This window comes from Coffea arabica, chromosome 6c (assembly GCF_036785885.1).
Source record: "Coffea arabica cultivar ET-39 chromosome 6c, Coffea Arabica ET-39 HiFi, whole genome shotgun sequence".
Classification (NCBI taxonomy): domain Eukaryota; kingdom Viridiplantae; phylum Streptophyta; class Magnoliopsida; order Gentianales; family Rubiaceae; genus Coffea; species Coffea arabica.
The window spans coordinates 54,074,785-54,096,267 of record NC_092320.1 but is presented as its reverse complement, the minus strand read 5'-3'; the positions used below and the strand labels follow the sequence as shown (position 1 = coordinate 54,096,267).

Here is a 21,483-nt window from a genome sequence, read left to right as displayed (position 1 = left end):
GAAACTCACACTTTCAGGGTTGCACAAACGATGGCAATGTGTACTAACAAATTCTACAACAACGTACTTTTCTTTCGCCTCATCTAATCGAATCTTCAAACGTGCTTCACAGTTCACTCTTGTTATTGCTTTTGGTTCTCTTATTCGATCGCCTCTGTTAAGGTGTTTTTTATGTCTTTTGCCTTCCTTATTATAAAGTCATGATCTGATTCGGACAATCCCTTTCTTATCTTTTCTCTTTCACCTTTTTCGCACCCCAAAATCGATTGCTTTTGCGTACATCATATAGAATGATTCTGCCTCTTCAATACTTTCAAACTTCATGCTATCTACATCTATATCATCAATACCTTCAAATGCAGTGTTTTAATTTCCCACATTTTCACCAATATGCTCCCCTACAGCCCCCTGCCCTGTTATCCCTTCTGTTCTGTAATACGTTATTGAATTTTCAATTTTTAATCTATTAGCATTGTCTTCAACTTCGGCATGCCCGGCAATATACCGGCTGCTCGATGGTTCTCCTTCCACCATTTGCATTCGTAACCTGGACGTTATCTACCATTCAAACATACTGTATACCATGTAACAATTCTCTCCAAAATTTATCCGAAACATTCCATGACACTTTTCCCTACAACATTCAAAACCTAATCACCCCTAGGCACGTAAGGCGAACTGTCAAAGCAGTTGTCCGGCTGCCTATGCTCATACCGAACATGGTCTTAACAAGTTATAATGCCACGCTTATGCAGCAGCTCTTAACTAACATAGTTTCAAATTTCGAGCATCGAAACTACAAGTACTCTTCAATCTTTGGTACTGGAAAAACATATCAGCCTTCACTACTACTATATCCTTCTGGATGAAGCCAGCAAGGTCAACCACAGAACCGAGGCTGTCACGCAACTGAATCTTTGTGTGAATAGGTAAACATTATTATTTCTTCGCCTACAGAGCATATGACGAAATCTACTACTATTTCAGCTTCATTAATAGCGGCTATGTTTCGATAAAGTATACAAACTGATAATCGTCCCAAAGTACATGGTATGTCAATTATCACAAGAATTTAATAGCCAAATCATTTGGCGGTTGAATATGCTTATTCTACCTCATTAGCCAACTAACAAACCAATAAATATAGCCATCATGTGAGGGAGTGCAGCCATGTTTTATTGCTAATTGTGCTATGCAGGCATAATGAACTTTGTTCCTTTCTAAATTCTCTCCACCAAACATTAGAATTGAACCCCACGAATGAATGATGCAAAATGAGTTTACAAACCTAAAATAAGCAATACATGTAATCATTTAGTGCCATCACAGGTTACGAACATTATCTGATCCACACAATGTTATTGAAGGTAAATGTCATTACATGATAATCCCCTCAAAATGGCCCAAAAATTCCCTCACTGACAATCAATGTAGGTTAAAGAAAACAAAGGTTCATCCTTACAGTCTTGGTCTTGCATTTGCAAGATGAGATCTAACACACAATATATGAGATAATAAAAACTTACGAATACGCTTTCTGAATTGACACTCTCCACTGCTGCCTTCCCTCTAAAGAACCCGCGACGAAGAGGGGATTGAATCATACGACTGAATGACGGCAAATGAGCTTACAAACCTAAAATAAGGAATAAAGGTAATCATTCAATGCCATCATAGGTAACGAACAATTTTCTGATATACACAATGTTATTGCAGAAAAATGTCATTACATGATAATCCCATCAAAATGGGGTAAAGATTCCCTCTCTGACAATCAATGTAGGTTACAGAACAGACAGGTTCATCCTTACAGTGTTGTTCTTGCGTTTTCATGATGAGATCTGACACAGAACATATCCGAACATAAAGGGAATCCCAACATAAAGACATACCAATACGCTTTCTGAATTGATACTCTCCACTGCTGCCTTCCCTCCGAAGAACCCGCGACAGAGAGGGGAATATGACATACTTCCAATACCACGTTCTCTGCACACCGCTTACATTCACATTTTCACAAAATTAATAACAAAGTAAATTTCCGAAAAATACGAGAAAGAACCAACGAACCTTTGTTGCACAGTTGAAGAAGACAACTGATTTTCAACACCGGACTGTCACTGTACCTCGGCTGACTTTGTTGGAGATTCACAACAAATGACGGTGAAGCGATACGCAATTTTTTTTTCCAGTTCAATCGTGTTTTGGGTTAGACTGACAGTAAACAAGTTACAGAGCCCAGAGGCCAATAGCTTTATTTTGGCCTTTGTTTTCCAAATTAGTTGTGGCGCTTCTTTTTTCGCCTCTCCTTTCTTCAAAATTTGTTATTCACTAAATCACTCCTGCAGTATAATTTTTAACAATTTTTTTCTTGTTTATTTTATTTGAAGAATACATTTACCTGTTTTATTATTATTCACTGCAAAACTTTTATCATAACTCCCACAATTTTCTAACCTGTTGACAAGTCAAATACAAGTTTTATTAAACTTGTAATTGTTATTATAAGTTTAAACAACTTACGAACAATTTTATTCTACCCAAACACAGTATAATTCCCTTAACTTAACTTCTATCTCTCAATATACAGAAATTGTGTCAAAATTAGAATTGTAACCATATCTATATCAATGGTCAATAACAAGGCCAATATTTCATTTGACCGCCGTTGTTGGTTTGAATAGCTTGCAAATTTGGGTTGACCGACTTAGTTTAACACCACCTGTTACGCTTAGTAGTTCGCCTTTTCATTGCATGTTAACAATCAAAATAAATTTCATGCCCCACAATTTTTGACCGATCACAAAAACTATTTTTAGCAACCAAATTTAATTACTAATGGTTGTTAGTCGGTTTCGGTAAATTCACACTATTTTGGAGAGTAAGTTTACTTCAACTAACATTAAGTTTTTATTCATTGATACTAAATCTTAGCAGTAACATGGTAAATTTTATTAACGATTAACACTTACAGATTTTTGTAATACATGTACAGTTTTACATAAAAAACTGTTGTCAAACTAATATTATGAAGTTTATTTTAAATAATGATAACAGGTTTTATTAGTCATTAAGGCTGCAAGTACCTTACTTAGTAAGTACTCTAATATATCTATATAATAAATGATTATAGATATTAATTAAATTTTTTTGTATTTTTTTTAAATACTATGAAAAGAAGTTTCACTTTGTTCATAACCTTGGACAAAAATTATTAACATTTTGTCACATTATAAGTTTTTAATAATTTTTTATTTTTAAAAAATTTGAAGGTTTGAATACCAATAACAAAAATCTTCATACTTATGTATAGAATATCACTTATTTATATATCACAATTTTTATATTTTAACACCTACGAATATACTAAGATGATAAAATTTTAATAAATTTACATCTGACACAAGAATTAATAAGAGTTAAAGCCCAAACAATGTAAGAAATAGTACAACAATAACAAAATGACAAAATTGGTATAATACTTAATATAATAAAATCAGTATGATCTGGACTTTTTTCCTTGGCAGATTGTTCATAAAAAAAGATCCAACAATTAAATGAAAATCACTTGCACATACAAATCTTTTGTATAATTTAAATTAAATTCAGTTCATGTATACAATGGTCCAAAAATAATTAGCGCACTATGATACAATGTTATTTTAACAACAACACTTTTTGTTATTCAAAGTCTCAAATATCCATGACATGCATATGAGGGATGTTTTACCATATTTGCACAAATTTCGTTGCCGAAAATAAAAGACATGAAAACTTGCACAAATATCAAATTTATTACATATATTAATAATAAGTTAGAATCTCAAAAAATTCTTTCTTCTTTTCATAATTACAATCTCTAAAAATTATTGAATCAAAGAAATTAATCCCCTAATACTTCCATTCGAAAGCACTCGTAAATAAATTATAATTACTCAACTTTTTTTGGAACTTTTTAATGTAGTAGTTATGTTTACTTAATAACTAGTAAACCATTCCTACAATGCATTGCTTCTCCTAAAAGTATTAATATTTTGTAAATAAATTGATTCTACTTTTGTAAAAAGATTTTATGCATTTTCACTAATATAATCAAGGGAATTTTGCAGTTTTATAACATAGATGGAAAGAAAGGCAAATGGTATGAGTATTACGGTAACCAAATGCAATGTATATCACATCATGTGTTTAGATACGATTTGTTAAGTAATCAGTAATTTACTCCTGGTCAATATATGATGCATATTGATTGCTTATGAATACGAATATAATTTAGCAATTATGCAGTAACAGAAATCGTAGTTTGAATGCAATCAATTGAGCACCTGATTCCTTTTTTTTTTTAAATAGCTATTATTTATTTCATTATTTAGGTTATATTTTCACATGTAAAATAACAACAATAGCATGCCAATCCTCGAACCAACACAACTTCAATTTTTGTTAACTAAACTAATTCTACATTCATAAAAATTAGTCTACAAACTGAAATGTTAATGGCAACAATTGGTAAACAAAATAGCAATCTTTTATTTTTGGGAAAATAAAATATAACTTCCAAAATATTTCACAAATATTTTTTCCAAAAAAATCTCAACTTGTTAATTACATTCGAACTAATTTTATTATAAAAAAATATTCTTCCCGAAATTAACATCAATGATTACACATGAGATAACAATATGGGAAAACAAGAGATTAAAATATGGTAAAATACCTCTCATACATATATCATGTATATTGAAGACTTTTGCCAAAAAGTATTTTTTGTTGTTAAAAGAATAGGGTATTGTGGTGTGCTAATTATTTTAGGATCATTTTGTACATGAACTAAATTTAATTTATATGTAGTTATAGATTAGATATGCATGACATTTTTGTTTAGCGGTTGACTCTTATATTTGTGAACAATCTGCAGAGGAAAAAAAAATTCCCAACTATACTAATTTTGTTATACTAACTCTGCCCCACTTTTCCTTCTTACAAATTATTATTCCCCACACGTGTGAGATTTACATTTATTATTTGTTAAAATTTTGGTACCTTCTTTATGCACATTTTTTGTCGAAGGCATATGCAGCATTTTTTCATTGGTTATGGGTACATTTGCAAATGCATAAATGCCTCTGGTTCTAACCCGCAATTATCCTTCCTGGCCCAACCTACAACATCGTACAGAAGTCCGTGTGATTTTTTGGTTGTAGCCGCAGACAGTGCATACATCTTTTCTCTCCATGCGCTCTGTCACAACTTAACGTCTCCGTTTCGACTCCATTCAACTCTAACACGTGTCGATCTCTACAGCCCTTCCTACCATAGGCACGGTCAAAGCGTTCCTACCATAAAGGCTTCCGAGAGAACTTAAAAGTGGAGATTTCTTGTCAAAAAGGTTGGCAGCAAAACCACCGCCGTATCCAAGTGTCCTAAACCTTGTCCCCTTTGAGTCCAGAATTGGGGGGATAAGCCGAAGTAAAAATCTCATTCGTGAGCAAACCAGATCATTAGTACGCTCATGCCTCGTACTCAATCCAACAAAATTCAGGATATTTCGCTAAAGACAATAAATTGAAGTGGTACTCTTAACTTGTGCATTATTACACGTTCGTATATCTATTCTCTTCAGTTTCAAAACCTTTATGACAAAATATATTCATCTACTTCTAGATTGCAACACGAAAATGCTCAATTTGCACCTTTAGTTATTCTCTAAAGTATCAATTATCAACGCCATGCAATATAACCTTTCATTATGGACAGTCAAACTACAATTAATAAAGACCTCAATTAAACCATATGAAATTATGAATGGCATCCTCCTATTACACCAAGCTAATCTTCCTTCTCAATTCAATATTTGACACCAATCATTAAGAATACGCAAAAAAAAAAAAAAAAAAAAAAGAGCTGATTCATATATCATTGCACATCCACACTTAATTTGACCAATTTCAGTAGTATGAAATCTTTTCCTAATTTTATGGGGTAAATTGTCCAAAATAGAAAAATGAAAATCAATGAAAGCATAGAGGGTTCACAATGAATGAAATTGTCCATGCATATCTAAGCAAAAGTATTTTCTCCCACTTAACTTCCAGCCAAATGGTTGGCAAGACCAATAATCCTCAATATCCCAAGGTGCCCGCTCCAAATTTAACATAAAAAGGCAGTAAGTCACGACCAACAAAATTGACCTACAATAACGGAGAACTTCGGCAATCGAATATCTATCAACAGCTTCATGACAGATTCTCAAATTTATCTTATACCGCCCTTACATCTCCATCTAATACATTTTGTTGAGGAGGTTCGCTATCAAGCTTTCTGCGAATGGTTCATTAGATGAAATTTGGGATGATGTAAAGGACGATGACCAACGGCAAAGAATCAAATGTGAACCTTGGTATCCTTATCTTGCAAGCAGGGAATTTCTTAGGCATATTTTCTGATTTTGCCGCGGTCTTCAGCTACCTTGAACAAAACACCTAGTAGTATCAGGCACGGCAGAAAATATACAACAACGCATCGCAATATGGAGATTATACAACATATGCAAACAGAGTGTGCAGAAAGGTCTGAAATAATACAACAGATTTTATAACACCATGTTAACATGCAATAACAACTGCAAAATCCCAAGTGATTCGTTTTCCAAGAGATGCAAAAAAACAAATATTACTGACCAAGAACTAATGAGACCAATTAAAGAACTAGATGACCATAATGACATGTAGAATACCTGCAGTTGAATGAGCACTAAATTTTTATGAGAAAAGGAATGGTCAGTTCCTCTGTACATGCCGCCACAGTAAAATCCTAACCACGAATCACCACCAAAAACGTTAAGAATGCTCATCAGCTTCAGTAGCAGAAGCAGCACGAATATGATGGATGTACAGACCCAGTGAAAAGCAATTGCGGTGATTGATCTCTAACATGTAGAATACAATAAGATGCAATTCATAAAACCAACTCATCCCCACCAGCCAAGCAATCAGTGATACCCATTGTCCACTGCTCTTGACAGGTAAAACTGAGTTTCATGAGGCACGCCACAGACATATTGGAAGAACTAGGCCAAACCTGCAAAATTAAGCCAAAATCTGATATGTTCCAAAATCCAAATCAGCAGATACGATGACCAGCAAAACAATAGTACTGGTGAGGGATAAGTGCCTGGTTAAGGTAAGTTACCTGAACAATATCTGTGCAATCAACATTACAAAGATGCTCAAAAAGAGATTTCCTCCTGTAAAACCATGAGTAAGGTAATCAGACAGGAGATCTTTGAAGCATGCCTGATAGAACATTCAAATTTTGAAGGTAGCAGTATCTAAAATTACATTGGGAAAAAAGAAGCATAAAATTCTCAAGCTCCGACTGATAACAAATACCACAAACTACCACTCTAATAGCTCAAGCAACCATGTATATTAAAGGAAAGGAAGAATTTATGATGAAAGTGTAAGTCCTAGTATGATCCCCATCACAACTAGATCCATTGAAATAACATATTTTCAGCACACAACAGGCTTTAGGATGCCTTCGGCGATAAAACTACTAGTATCTGATTCCTTCCTTTTCAGCTACAAGTCAGCTTTTCATGCACTAGATACTTAACAGCAGATACCATTATTCTATCACAACTCAAACTTTTTATGAACTAGAACAACTCGCCATCTTTCAAGAATTTAACAACTTTCTTTTGTTCAGCATATATTACAGACAAAAAATCCCCATAGTTGCTGTCTACTCCTAAAGAATCTTCAGTACAATGTTAGGAACTTTTCTTCTACTGATGCATCGCATAAGCATGCACAGGGAACTAATTCTGCCAGTGTATTAGTTGCAAAGTTGAATTCATTGTTTTTGTTTATGTCCTTATGTCTCCCAAATGATATAGTATGTCACATTTCAACCAAAACCAACCATTCTTATTCTAACAATAAGACTGTAAAAATTGTGCATTAGCATAATGAAAATCAGCAGGTTTGCTAGACACTTTGCTTGAGCAGGAAAATTGGCAGGTTGCTAGACGTAGCCACTAAGCTGAGCTAATTTGGTGGTGATTATACACACAATGGGATTCAGGAGGGGCTTAGGTAGACAAGCGTCCGACTAAGTTCAGGCTTCCATGAGCCTGAAAGGATGAGTGCCTGACAGTCACCGTCCCTATTATATTCTTGACCAAATGGAATGAAATTCATTAACTGCAACCAATAAGTTTCAGATCTTAGTAGATCAGACTTGAAACAATTGATGTTAGAACAATCCATACATTTTTGTTGAGCTACGTCTGAGTGCAACTCCAAACCCTTGGCATTTTGATGATTGCAACAGTGGATTATAACATAAATGTATGCAAACTAATCCTACATCTTTACATGGATCAAAATCCTAGTGATGCCCCAGGTAAGCCATGAAAACTTAAATCTTAATGCAACTTCCAAAATGATCTCTCCTGGTAAGTGGACGGTATAAACCACTAACAAAGAAAAATTGCTTTATAAAAGTTTTCCTTCCTACCCATAATTAGTACAATTAAGTTTATTCTTGATAAACTAAAAAGATCAATGTGGTGCACCACCTTGCATATTCATGCACAACATAAATGGCTCCATGACATTTCCTTATTGAGTAATAAAACACAGAGACAGAAGAACGTAAACTCAGGTAATTATACATTCCAGTGAAACCAAGAGATATATATACAACCGTAAAGCTGGTGTTGCTGAAAAGGAGATTCACAGCCCTGGATGGATTACCTCCTTGAGCTCGAGGACAACTGGCAAAGTTTGAATCTGTATAATGAAATCTCTGTACGTTCCTACAAACGTCAGCAAAGACATACAAATTGAGATAATAGCTCCAAAAGAGAAAGAAAAGGGGAAGATTGCTATTAATAGTGAAAAGACAGTCTACCATAAAATTCTAAAAAGATGGTTGACAGAACAACACCTAAGGCCATCAATAGTCTCCTTTAATCAAACGTGGCATGTGTTTCCTGGTCAGCTTCTCCCAGGGACTATAGTCTAAAGGTGAAAGTCAGGCTGCCTGAGTATGAAAATACAGCCATTCCACAATTAAGCAACGATTTTTTCCATGATAAAATGTAAGAAGCTATAACAGATGCAAGCATGAAACTGCTTGTATAGAGACTCAAAATATCAACAGAAATTATCTGAGTTTACTGATTCACTATCTAACTGCACTCTGCCTGCTGTTAACAATATAGCTGCCCGGGAAAACAACATTAGCACTAAAGAGTACAGAGAGATAATTAAGCATGCTAAAGGCAACTAAAGCTAAATAGATATGAAAATGTGAAAAAAAAAATAATAATAACACCCTCAAGGAACAACTGAAATATAAGGGAAAATGGAAACTTAACCTAAAAGGACCAAAGAATTATCTCGTGTGAGGATTATTTCCTATTGCCACATTTAAAATTTTTCCTGCATCATTGAGCGAGAGAGCCACAGGCTGTCTAGGTGCCAAAGACAGATACAACAACTTCCCAAGAACAAATGACAAGTGCCTCAAGATGATGATGACATGATAGTAATATGACAATACTTCTTAGGGAATTAAATCTAGTTACAATATCAATGTCCCACTAGTGGGAAATTGCCATCCAACACAGCCACCAAAAACTACAAAGCTGTAGCTATGAAGCCAAATTCAGCAAATTTTCAATGACTAGGACACTGTGCCAGAGTCAATGACATCTTAAGACCGAGCAAGAACTATGAGGAAATCATGATAAATAACCAAAGTAACTCCATGAAAAGGGGCATCCAACCATATACCACAGGCACCAGCTAATTTATACACAACTTCTAAAGGGCTTTTTTTGGGGGGGAGGGGGGGCATATCTGCAGAAAATAGAATATAAAGAACCTGAGCAGCTCAATCATATGGAAGATCTCATAAATAAGTTTTCAATATCCATTCACCAGTGGTTTACAAGGTTGGTTAGCACAAATGTAATGGGTACACAAGCAAACGAGAAAATTACACAAAGGATGGCTTCACTTTTAACCCACAATCACATGGTGGCTAGCACGATTACCAACAATGTTATTGCTGTCTTGTTAATCATCCATGAACAAAAGATAAAGTAAATCTAGTAGATGTGATACAAATAGTATACATAACCTGGTTAACCATTGGTTCTTTACGACTTATCATTGTCTGAGAATCCACTTTGTTTTGAATCGGTGCAGTTCAGCTAATTCAATCCATCAACTTTTGATTAATCAATCAAAATCCTTAGGAAGGATAAGCATATAATTGGTATCAAAACACCTGATCAATGAAAACCATATCTCATTTTTCTTTACTAATTGACATGTGATTGCTTCTACATTTCTTTGCTTTAATCTCATCCACCATCCCGTACAAATTTCACTTATTCTCAGATGAAAATGAGTTAATTACAGGTTTCAGCTCTAGTTCATCTTTAATTAGCAACTCAGACGCCCAAAGAAAAACTGGAAGACTAATTGTCTTTGAAGAGTGTGCATATTTGGATCCATGAACAAAAATGTCTAGCTATCTAGAATATGTTCAAAAAGCTATATATGTAACGCAAGTCAATGGACTGACAGATGCATCAAAAGAAACTGGGTACTAAATTCCAACTATGGTACTGACAAACTCTGTGTGAACCCTTAATCAATAAAATAGATGTGAAATGTTCATTTTTTTTTTGACAGGAAATTCTTTTCCTTCCTCGAAGGAGTTTGTTCTATTGGAGGTTATGGGGAGAATAAAGAGGATGTGGATAATTTGAAAACTAATTTAGAAATGGTTTTGTGGAATAACATTAATTTACAAGAGGAAGTTACACCAAATAAGCCGTAACAAAAAGATAGGAGGGGGATAGGAGATATTTCATCTGCTAAGGTAGCTAAATATGAAGGGGAGCAAGGAAGAAAAAAGAAGCAAAATGGATGGATAGTAAAAGCCTTTAATGATTAAATATTAGTTCTCGCACTATAACTTTCCCATCCATTTTGTCATTCAGCCCATTTATTACTGGTTTATAATTGAACCTCTATCTGCAATGGTGGAAATTATTAAAAAATATTCAATTTATGTAAATGAAGTATCTGACTTCAAATTCATGACAAGAAAAACTGCAAAAAATGCATTCTTTACTAAATCAATTACTTTCTTGTGCAATATTTTGCAAGAAATTATCACAATATATCATTATTTACATCAAAAACAAAATCTTCAGAATCCTACACCTCCAACTTTACCAATACAAATAGAAAAGTGGTCAAGAAAATCCAGATTAAACACTACTGGACCACATGGAGAAATCACACAAAGGTGCAATACAGAACTGCTAGTCTCTCCGATTAGCTTCATACAATGCCTGAAGGCAACTAAAAAGTCCACAATTACATTCTGACAATTCAAGGACCAAAGTAGTCTAGGTATGTCTAACCCTATCTCCTATTAGTACCTAAAACATTACCAGTTGATAGGATCTGATTCTTTGATTTAAAATGAGTAAATGCCTTCTATCAATAATGTATATTGTTCAATAACATTGATAATATATATTCCAAATGGCAACTTATGAACTAAGCCAACAATGATCTTCGGCATCAGAAAGATTTTACACCAATAACTCTAAGTCAGCAACTGATTTCTAATTCCATTAAATTCCAGCCTTAACCCATTTAAAGACAAAATTCACAAATAGCTCTGTTGGCTGACTTCAAAAGAATAACTCAATCATACTCATGGTAAATTCTATTCAACAAATATCCATATTTCTGTTGTGCATTGAAACTGATGGACTAAACCAATAATGATCTTCCACATCAGAAAGATTTTGCATCAGTAACTCCAAGTTGGCAACCAATTTTCTAATTCCACTAAGTGCCATTATACTCATCAAAGACATTATCTGTACTTGAATGAATTTCTTTTTCAGTTGAAAGAAATTTCTTCTGTTTTGGTTTATTTTTCACTTGTGTTCATGGAAAAAACTATTTCTTCATGTCAAAAACAAACTTCAACTATTTGAAACAGCAAATGTTATTTCGATTAACAAATTTTGTCATAGTGCCACACCTTTGAAGCACTAAATATTGAAGTTATAACTTTGGAAATTTGGAATTCAAACAGAATTCCACACAAAAATATGTTAGCGATGGCATTTTGACCTCATTTAGAAAACCGAAGGGGCCTATGATTTAATTTTTTATTTTATGTATATTTTATTGGAAGATGAAATAACAGAAAATCAGTTACTATATTTTATTGGAAGATGAAATAACAGAAAATCAGTTTATAGTAACTTTCAACTTCTATAAGAAGCAAGCATATGAGTCAAGGAACTTGAAATTCAGAAGCTGCAATCAAAGTTATTTTATGAGTCCAAAAGAAACCAATAATAATTTATACTCAGTCAACAATACAACTAAAAACTTATCAAATTTTATGAGAAAATCAAGTGCAAATGCACTACAATGAAAGATTATGGAAGAGGAGGTATCTTAAATATCAGAAATATAAGGAGAGGTCACAAAGTACAAACCTTCAAGTGGAGATCATCAACTTGCAGAAGATGTCAACCATCCTTCCTTTGAACAGATAATGAATTAATGTAATGCATGAAGTGTACTGCCAGCAGGGAGCTGTATTGATCAGAAAAATTTTTGCAGCCCAGAGTACCAATTGATCAATACTAAAGGTATTCTCAACTCTTTCTGAATAACCACTTCTGATAAAGTTCAAATGCTTTGTCTAGCTCCATCATCTTGCAATACTTTTTCATGAGTATCAGATATGGAACATGGTCAACCTGTAAATCCAAAACCTGTAAATCCAAAGCCTGTAACTTTTCCAAGAGTTCTTCTGCCTTCTCTGTATAACCTTGTGTACAGCAAAACTTAATTGGCTCAGTGTATGTTATTGTGTCTGGGTAATAACCTCCTCTTATTATTTCATCATATAGCTGCAGCACTGAATGAATGTTACCAAGAATGCAAGAGGCACCCAACAAGAGAATGTACGTAATTAAGCCTGGAAAATAACCATCTAGAAGCATCTCCTTCTTCAAAGAAAGTGCCTCAATGATATTTCCACTTTTTATCTGTGCATGGATCAAGGCATTATAAGTAAATGTGTTTGGCATTAATCCAAAGGCAATCATTTGATTCCTGATGTATAATGCCTTTTGCATATTACCACACCTCCCATAACCATCAATTATGACATTCCAAATGAGAGGTTCAGGCAAAATGAGTTATCTAACATAGCATGAAGAAACAGATTAGCTTTTGTTGCATCGTCATGAAAACATAGCCCTTGTATAATCATCTTGTAAGAGATTTGATCAGGACAAACACCCATTTTGGACATAATATTGTAGATATAACAAGCCTCAGTGGTCCATCCTTCCTTACAGAAAGCACCAATAAGAGTATTGGAAGAAAATATATCAGGAAGAAAACCACACGTAAACATTTTGCAGACATATTTATAAGCAATGGATATATCTCTGATCAAACAGAATCCATGAATGACAACATTGTAGGCAACAGCATCAACTGGGAGACTCCTGCAAAAAATGCCATCCAAATAAGTGAGAGCCTGATTTATATGTCCATTGTTAAAGGACCCACCCATTAATATAGTCGATGTTATCAAATTCGATGTGTCCTTACGGTGAGTGTCACCTAATATTTCCATAAGAAGCTTTCTTGAATCCTCCAGCAGACCTTTCTTACAAAGAGCATGTACAGTAATGTACAAGTAACTCTGTTTGGGATAATACCACTGTTGGCCATTGTTGAAAACAGATTTAAAGCCCTTTCAATACCATTCTGAATACAATAACCCTTTATTAAAGTGTTGTAAGTTGCACAATTGGGAGGAGGACCCCTAAATAACCTCTTTGATAAGCCACTCTGCCTTATCCAAGTTACCAGTTTTGCAGAAGCTGTTTATTAGATAATTGTGGGTGATAATATCAGGAATAACACTTTTCTGTATCATCGTATACCAAAGAGATAGAGCTACCCCCAAATTACCCTCCAAGCATAAAGCTCTAATTATAGTTATATCTCGATTATATTTCACTTCAAAGTCACAGCATTCACTGCCTATAGCATCCCATGATATGCTTTGCCCGCGGAACTTATGGAACATCAGTTACAGAAGGCATACACACAGAAACTATAAGCTCAATATTACTCCAAACAAGTATTGCATAATTCACTTCCATAAACTGAAACAGGGAACCTGATACAATTTGGCAAAACAAAAGTACAATTTAGAATCACCTTTGAAAGAACAACAAAAGCTACCAAGAGAGGAAACATTAAAAACTAAAAAAGGGCAACCACTGCCACTTCAGAAACTATATTTCAAAGGTCACTAGTAAAGTATTCAAGGGGACATTTGCCTAAAGTAGCAGATAATTACAACAGCTAAAGTAAACTGATACAGACAGCGGAAGAGAGAGAACAGGATCCCAGTTACCTCTTACTAAACATCACAGCAACAACATTTTATAATTGCCTAAAAAGAAATAGAAGCATGGTTGACAATCTATTAAAGTTGCTAAATTGTTAAACACCAGAAGCTAGAAATCAGAGTAATAGAGATACCATACACATTAATGCTTTGTCTATCTTCTATCCTGTAAGAAACGAAGTATTGATTATCTTCTATCCTGTAAGGAAGGTACTTCATTTTGACTGATTTTCCTAAGAATATTCAAAGAACATAAATGAAGATGTATGTGGAGAAGACACAAGCAACTTAATACAAGCTGTTGGTAACAACAATCAGTATCAGATAGACATTAAGGCAAATGAGCAACTACCATTAACTGGTATCCAAAAAGCTAATTTAAAATCTGAAATTTTTGGAAGAAAAAACACGAAGTTTTCTTCTGTAACTTCTTATGTTTGCAAGTACTCCTCTGTTCTCCAAGCGAAACATGTATGTATAACTCTCTCTACCGCTCCCTGGAAAATCCTTCTACACACTTTAGCTACATTATATGGCACCATTAACACAGCTAAGATATCCTCTATACAATGCATTCACCTCCATATTAAATATCATAAAAAACATACTGAAAGAACAGCCAAATCAGCAAGCAGTACCCATTAAATATTTACAAAACAATATAAAAGAACTGAAAATCTGAATTCAACATGACAAGAAGTTCCCGACTTCAGAAAATAAAAAACCACTGACCACATTGTTTTCAAGCGATCTAAACTGTCCTTTAACATTGTATCTAAAACGTTAAAAACCGCACTGGAACACTGCCCTTTATTACCATCAGAAGGCTCCTTTTCACTTAACTCACATTGATTTTGATTACAATTTGTTTTTACCTCATCCAACCCTCTGTACCTATACCACATATTAAAATTCCTTATTCAACAGAACTTCACATGAACACAAAAAAGGCAAATATACAACTAAAATCCATGTTAGTTTGATATTACCTTGCATCAATTACGTCAATGTCAAAGGATATGGAGCAGAAAAAAATAGCAAAAATGTGAGAAATGCTGTCTTTTACCGAGTCTAGGGTTTGGAAGCTATTGTTTAATATTCCGAGGAGAACATGCGATTCCTCTGCTGCTATCAACACCTAATTTTGATTTCAAAATTATATAAATAAATGGAAAATTTAAAAATTCCACAGCAATTTCTCATCTACATAAAATGATAAAATTAAATCTAAAATTACTGCATTTAAATTTAAATTTAGGAAATGAGATTAAAGGACTTACGGACTGCATTCCGGGGGAAGATAGGAAGTGGGAAAATAGGTTGATACACGACGGCGGGGAGTTATCAGGGAAGAAATGGAGTCGGAGGGGTCTGCAGGAGGAGGGTTAAGACCAGAGATAAGAGTGTGCGGAGGTGGTGGGAGATTAAAGGACTATCTCACCGGGTCTTCATCCTCCTCTTCGTGTAATCGATTTGTCATGGTGAACCGGTAAAAATGGAAGCTCAGAGCAAGGCAAAGATGGGGAGAAGACGTGATGGTAGGAGGCTTAGTTTCTTGAAGGCGAGAATCGAACCCTTGTTGAGAAGCACGCTTTTGTGGATTAGAAGAAAAAGTGAATTTGTTTGGAATGGATATTTGGTTTGCCTAATTTAGCTCTGAAAATAAAGTTTTCAAAACTTTGTTTGGACATGCCAAAACCAAACATTTGATTTTAACAACTATGGGCTTTTAAAGTACCCACCAACTCTGCCGTATCAATTTTATTGGAGTAAGGGTTCATGTGAACAAATTGGTGAATTTTTCACATCCTAAATTTGTAAGTTAATTGTGAGATGGAAGGTCAAGAGTTCAAATCTTGTCTCCCATTAATATGCCTTAATATGAGGTTTGTTTTAAATCCATACGAGTATGTGGTACACCCGTCTGGTCTGATAGTGGTTCAGTTTTCGTCAGATTCCCCCAACTCAGTTGGCCCATCCCATAGAGTAGGTTCTCCCGGATAGGAGTAGGAGTAGATTAAATTAGACTAGATGTGCCATTACGACAAAAAAAAAAAAAAAGGATTCAATCAATGGCTGTGGGCCAGTCATTGTTTAAGTTTTAAAATCGATTCATTATTATCCAGAGGAGTAAAGAAAAGGCGGAGTGTCTTGCGCCCTTATTTGCTCACAATTCTTCCGTGGCCATTGACCAAAAACCTCTCTGACCTCCCACAATTTTTAACCCCTGCAAGCAACACTCTATCGACAAGAAGCAAGTTAACTTGACAATCAAACCAGTGCGTTGGCCAAAACTTGGAAAACTAAGGTTGTGCTTGGACTGATAATATTTCGTTTTTTATATTTTGGAACAGTAAAATCAAAATGATGATTGACTTTTCTTGACCAAATAATTCATCCCAACTTTTCAATCCCAAAACAGTAAAACACCAATACATTTTTCAAACCATTGTATTGCGTCAGGGAGAAACCGACAAATAAGTCTAGTCTTTCTCTGTTTTCTTCTTTACTCCCTCTCTTCATCACCACCAACCTCTCACTGACATAGCACTATCCCAAACGTGGGTTTTGTAATTGTTCTGCCAAGGAAGTAACCAGCAAGTTGTGAAAAATTCTTGCACTTACAAGAAGAACGGATCTAAAGTATCCTTCAACTTTGGCTTCGATTAAGTTTCAGCATCGCTCAACGGTTTTTCTGGCGCCGACTTTCATCGCCTAACTCTTATTTAGTTGTGTGTGTGCCTTCCAAATTTTTCGCCTCAAGGTACGCTTCCCCAGTCTGCCAACCAAGCATGGGATTTTTTCTTTCAATTTTGTGCTGATCCATTCCAGTTTGGCTTTATGTTAAGAAGCGAATGCATTGTATAGTGCTCGAGTCCTTTTTTTGTCATCAATTAGGGTTCGGTATTCGGTAACTTGTCGGAGCAAAATTTTCCTCCTTGAAACATATGCAAATTGTTTCGTATCAATTAACAGCAGTATTTGTAACATCAATTTCCTTCACAAGCTAGTTCTTAGCTCATTTTTATTTATGAAAAATTATTTAATTTTGAAAAAATAAAATGCACCACTTTGAATGCGTTGCCCAAGTCTGTTGTTGCGAACCAATATTGTTGAGCCCGAAGAAAAATTGAAAGAGACTTTTAGATGTTTTGCCTAGACCATTAGACCAATTTACTCCATGAACCAATTTGAACATTCTGGAGATGAATGAATGCTTCTTTACGACGTATGTGAGTGTCTTTATGGTATACACTTTGTCGTCTATGGCTTCTGATATACTAATGATGTTTATTGGTCTTGGTTGTTACGGTTACAATCGATATTGTGTATGGCTGTTTGGAGAGAAAGAGACAAAATAGGCCTTCTTTCGACAGTGAGTTCAGGGGAATGGGGTGTTAGACGAGGAACCAAAAAGGGTGGATGAAAGAACTTACGGTTGAAGGGGGGAATGTTGAGTGGCTGCTTTACTTGCACGAATGGAGAATTACACTCTATTTGGTATTGTTTCCATATCCATTTTATTTTTCCTATTACCAAATTTGGTTAGACTGCAAAATCAGCTAGTTATCCTTTTACAATAAATCAGCAATTGTGTTTTCATCGAGATGAAGGCTTCTTTACTCAAATTATATGTATAGATATAGGAAGAAAAGCCTTCATTATACAGGATGTAAAAGTTGCATATGTGTCCGCATAGGTGCATTTTGGATCCTAAGTTGCCTGAAATTCACTTGCACATGCAGTCCCCGATGTTGCCAATGCTGTCTCTGTCCAATTAAAGGCAAGGGAAATAGGTTTGCAGGTAGGATAAAGGTTTTACTATGAGCCATTTCTCAATAAAATTTTGCTTATTATTGCTGCCCTGTTTTTTTTTTTTTTTTAAGCAGCCAGTCGGTGTGGTACTGTTAGGTCCTCCATTCTTCGTCGTATCCATATTTATATGCCACATAAGCGCCGTCGAGTACGTATGAGCAGCGGTAAGACCCTCATCCACATAAAATTCTGGTTCGATTGCTACTATTTTCAATTATTATCAATTCGTTAATGATCTCAAAATCTTTTGACCAAAAAATTTTGCATTTGGGATTGCTGACACATTTGAATGGCTATTTCTCTTTACTTATTAAACCCCTAACTACAGTTCTATTTTTTATATTTCACTTTCATGCAATCCAGCAAGTACATTCCGAGAGCAGTTCAAACGATTTGGGTGCTTGTGCGAGAAACTACTTCGTAAAGGTATGCAAATGGTTCCTACTTTGAAGTACCAGCACCCACTTTCAATTTTGTGTTTCCTTGTACAATCTGCCTGTGCTTTACTATGGATTATATATGTTTATTGCATTAGATGAATGATGATTCTAAAGTGGCCGATTAGAAAAATCACCCTACGCTTGAGGCATCTTTCGTTGCGACACTTGTAAAGTGGCACAGGAATGGTGCTTGGGACAAGCACCAAAAGAACAGTTTAAACTGGCACCATCTGAGTCTACACATGAACGACAAGTGCCATGTCAATTTGAGGTGGGACTAATATCGTTCAAAATTCTATAAGCTAGAAGCCGAGTGGAAGTGTTTCATTTGCTTATCGGGGATGTCCTAGTCAACGGCAAAGATAGGAGTTGGGTTTAATTCGGAGTTTCTGTGCTTTTAGGCTACGAAGAAAAAATGGAGCGCTCTAAAGTGGGTAAACTTCTTCTATGTCTCTATTAATTGTATTCCAAATTGCTCTTAAGCTTTGCTGGATATGTTGCCCTGTTAAATTGGTGCTAGGCAACCAAATATTGAGCCTTGTCACTGCTTGAGGGTCGCTGAAATTATGACTTATTTAATAGTTGATGGCCGTTTTATGTGTTTCATTACTGCTGCGCTGGGTTGGTATCATAGATGTGTACTTTAAGGTGTCCTGTTTATGTTTGGAGGCTGCCTTATCAATCTTTGATTGCTGCTACAATTTAAATGTAACTGTGAGAGTGACTGAAATTATTATCTATCAAATAGGTTGGTACAATAATATTATAACTTAAGGTGGTCTGGTCATGGTTGATTGCTAGCCTACATATCTTTCATTACTGCTGCGATATCAATATTGCTTTGGGGTAAAGTATTCTATGTGTAATTTATTATTTGAAGTAACAGCTTGTAAGTACATATCAAGAATGCTTGTTCTATAAACCGTATCTGCTTGTCCAATTGAAGTAGCTGGCATTTCACATGGATTGCAGGAAAATAAATTTTATGCAAGGTTCAAAGAAGGCCAGAGTTGCGGTTGCTTCTATGAATTGATTGACATTCTTGAGGGCCGATCAGCCACAGGAAAGCATGCCCAATCATCTGCTCAGAGTGATGTCCACCACTCACCGTCGTCTATCAAAAAGACCACAGCTATTGCATCAAGACGTAAGGGGAAGGCAAAGGTAGACGGACCTACCTTAGACTTTTGGAGGGAGGATGTTTATACTCCAGTTCGGGATGAAAAAGTCGAATTCGTTGCTAGTAGGCCAAGTAAACATCCAGTATCGAGTCGGGGGATATCATCCTATGATGGTTCAAGGAGCACTAAGTCTCAGAAGATCGGGGAAGCTCTACGAGACCCAGAAACCAACATTGGCAAGTTGTCACAGATCAAAATTGAGGAAAACACTAGACAAAATGAGTGGTGTATAGAGGCGCTAAAGGTTTGGGACAAATGCTACCCAAAACATGAGCCCGTTGAACTGTGGTCCCGGAAACAGCTTGCGTACATGAAAGAGTTTGAAAATAGTGAGAGGTGGTGCCACATGTTTCTCCAGTTGGATGAAGGCTTCCAGTATTAGTACGTTGATACTATTCTTGATTCGAAATAGTTGCTGCATAGGCAAAAATTTTCATTTATAATGCCTTGCTAGATATTTGATTAAATTGGCTGGATTGTGACAACTGTGTCTTGGATGACTAATTTTTGGGATGAATGTGTCGAATTCGTTGCTAGCAGGCCAGGTAAACGTCCGGCATCGAGTTTGGGGACATCATCCTACGATGGTTCAAGGAGTAATAAATCTCAAAAGACCGGGGAAGCTCTACAAGACATAGCAACCAACATTAGAACATTAGCAAGTTGTCATAGATCGAAATTGAGGAAAACACTAGATGAAATGAGTGATGTGTAGCGGCGCTAAAGGTTTGGGACAAATGCTACCCAAAACATGAGTCCGTTGAACTGTGGTCCTGGAATCGGCTTGCGTACATGAAAGAGTTTGAAAATAGTGAGAAATGGTGCCACATGTTTCTCCAGTCAGATGAAGGCTTTCAGTATTGGTATGCTGATACTATTTTTGACCCGAAATAGTTGCTGCATAGGCAAAAATTTTCATTTATGGTGCCTTGCTAGATATTTGAGGAAATTGGTTGGGTTGTAACAACTGTCTTGGATGACCAATTTTGGATTGTTGGTGTATGCAAAAAAATCTCCCAGTCTTGCGGATGTTATATATAATTTGCTTGTCATTAGAGATAAACTTGTACTATGTATGTAATTGAGCCTTTTAACCCTGTGGCTTATGAATTTGATGGTATTGATGTACTAATTTTATATAGTAGATAACTGTTAGCTACTCCCATTGTTAGGTTACAATGTACTATTGAGAACAATTTTTTTCATTTATATACGAATAGTTAGTATTCGTTCAATTATATTAACTATAAGAGCATAAGAGCATGTGAAACAAAGCGAGGCACATTCTTCATTATGATTGGACAAGATTTGGCCGCAAAGGGAAAATGTGTTTGGCACGTACATGAGCAGACTGGCTTCCTTTGCTCTCACATTCATCTCCTTTTCTTATTACGTAGAATAATTATTTTAGATTTGTCTATATATATATATATGTGTGTGTGTGTGTGTAACAGGTATACTTGTGTATACCATATATATATGTATATTTGTGAAATAAACTCAAGGCTGTCTATATATATATTTTAATGTACACTTAACAGAAGATG

At 35.3% G+C, this 21,483-nt stretch overlaps 1 protein-coding gene across 8 annotated transcripts; it reads left to right on the top strand.

Annotated features, from left to right (window-relative positions):
• Positions 1-16,968: 16,968 nt before the first annotated feature.
• Positions 16,969-20,625, top strand: LOC140008914 (uncharacterized). Of its 8 annotated transcripts, none has more exons than XM_072053900.1 (7): positions 16,969-17,263; positions 17,851-18,000; positions 18,246-18,304; positions 18,390-18,479; positions 18,679-18,741; positions 18,851-19,185; positions 19,728-20,625. In XM_072053900.1, exons 2-6 carry the CDS (start codon positions 17,951-17,953, stop codon positions 18,856-18,858), a joined length of 270 nt encoding a protein of 89 aa, XP_071910001.1. In that variant the 5' UTR covers positions 16,969-17,263; positions 17,851-17,950; the 3' UTR covers positions 18,859-19,185; positions 19,728-20,625. The 8 variants fall into 6 exon arrangements, with proteins under 8 accessions (XP_071910001.1, XP_071909995.1, XP_071909996.1 ...); XM_072053894.1 differs by having other exon boundaries at positions 18,200-18,304; XM_072053895.1 differs by having other exon boundaries at positions 16,969-18,000.
• The last annotated feature ends 858 nt before the right edge of the window (positions 20,626-21,483 follow it).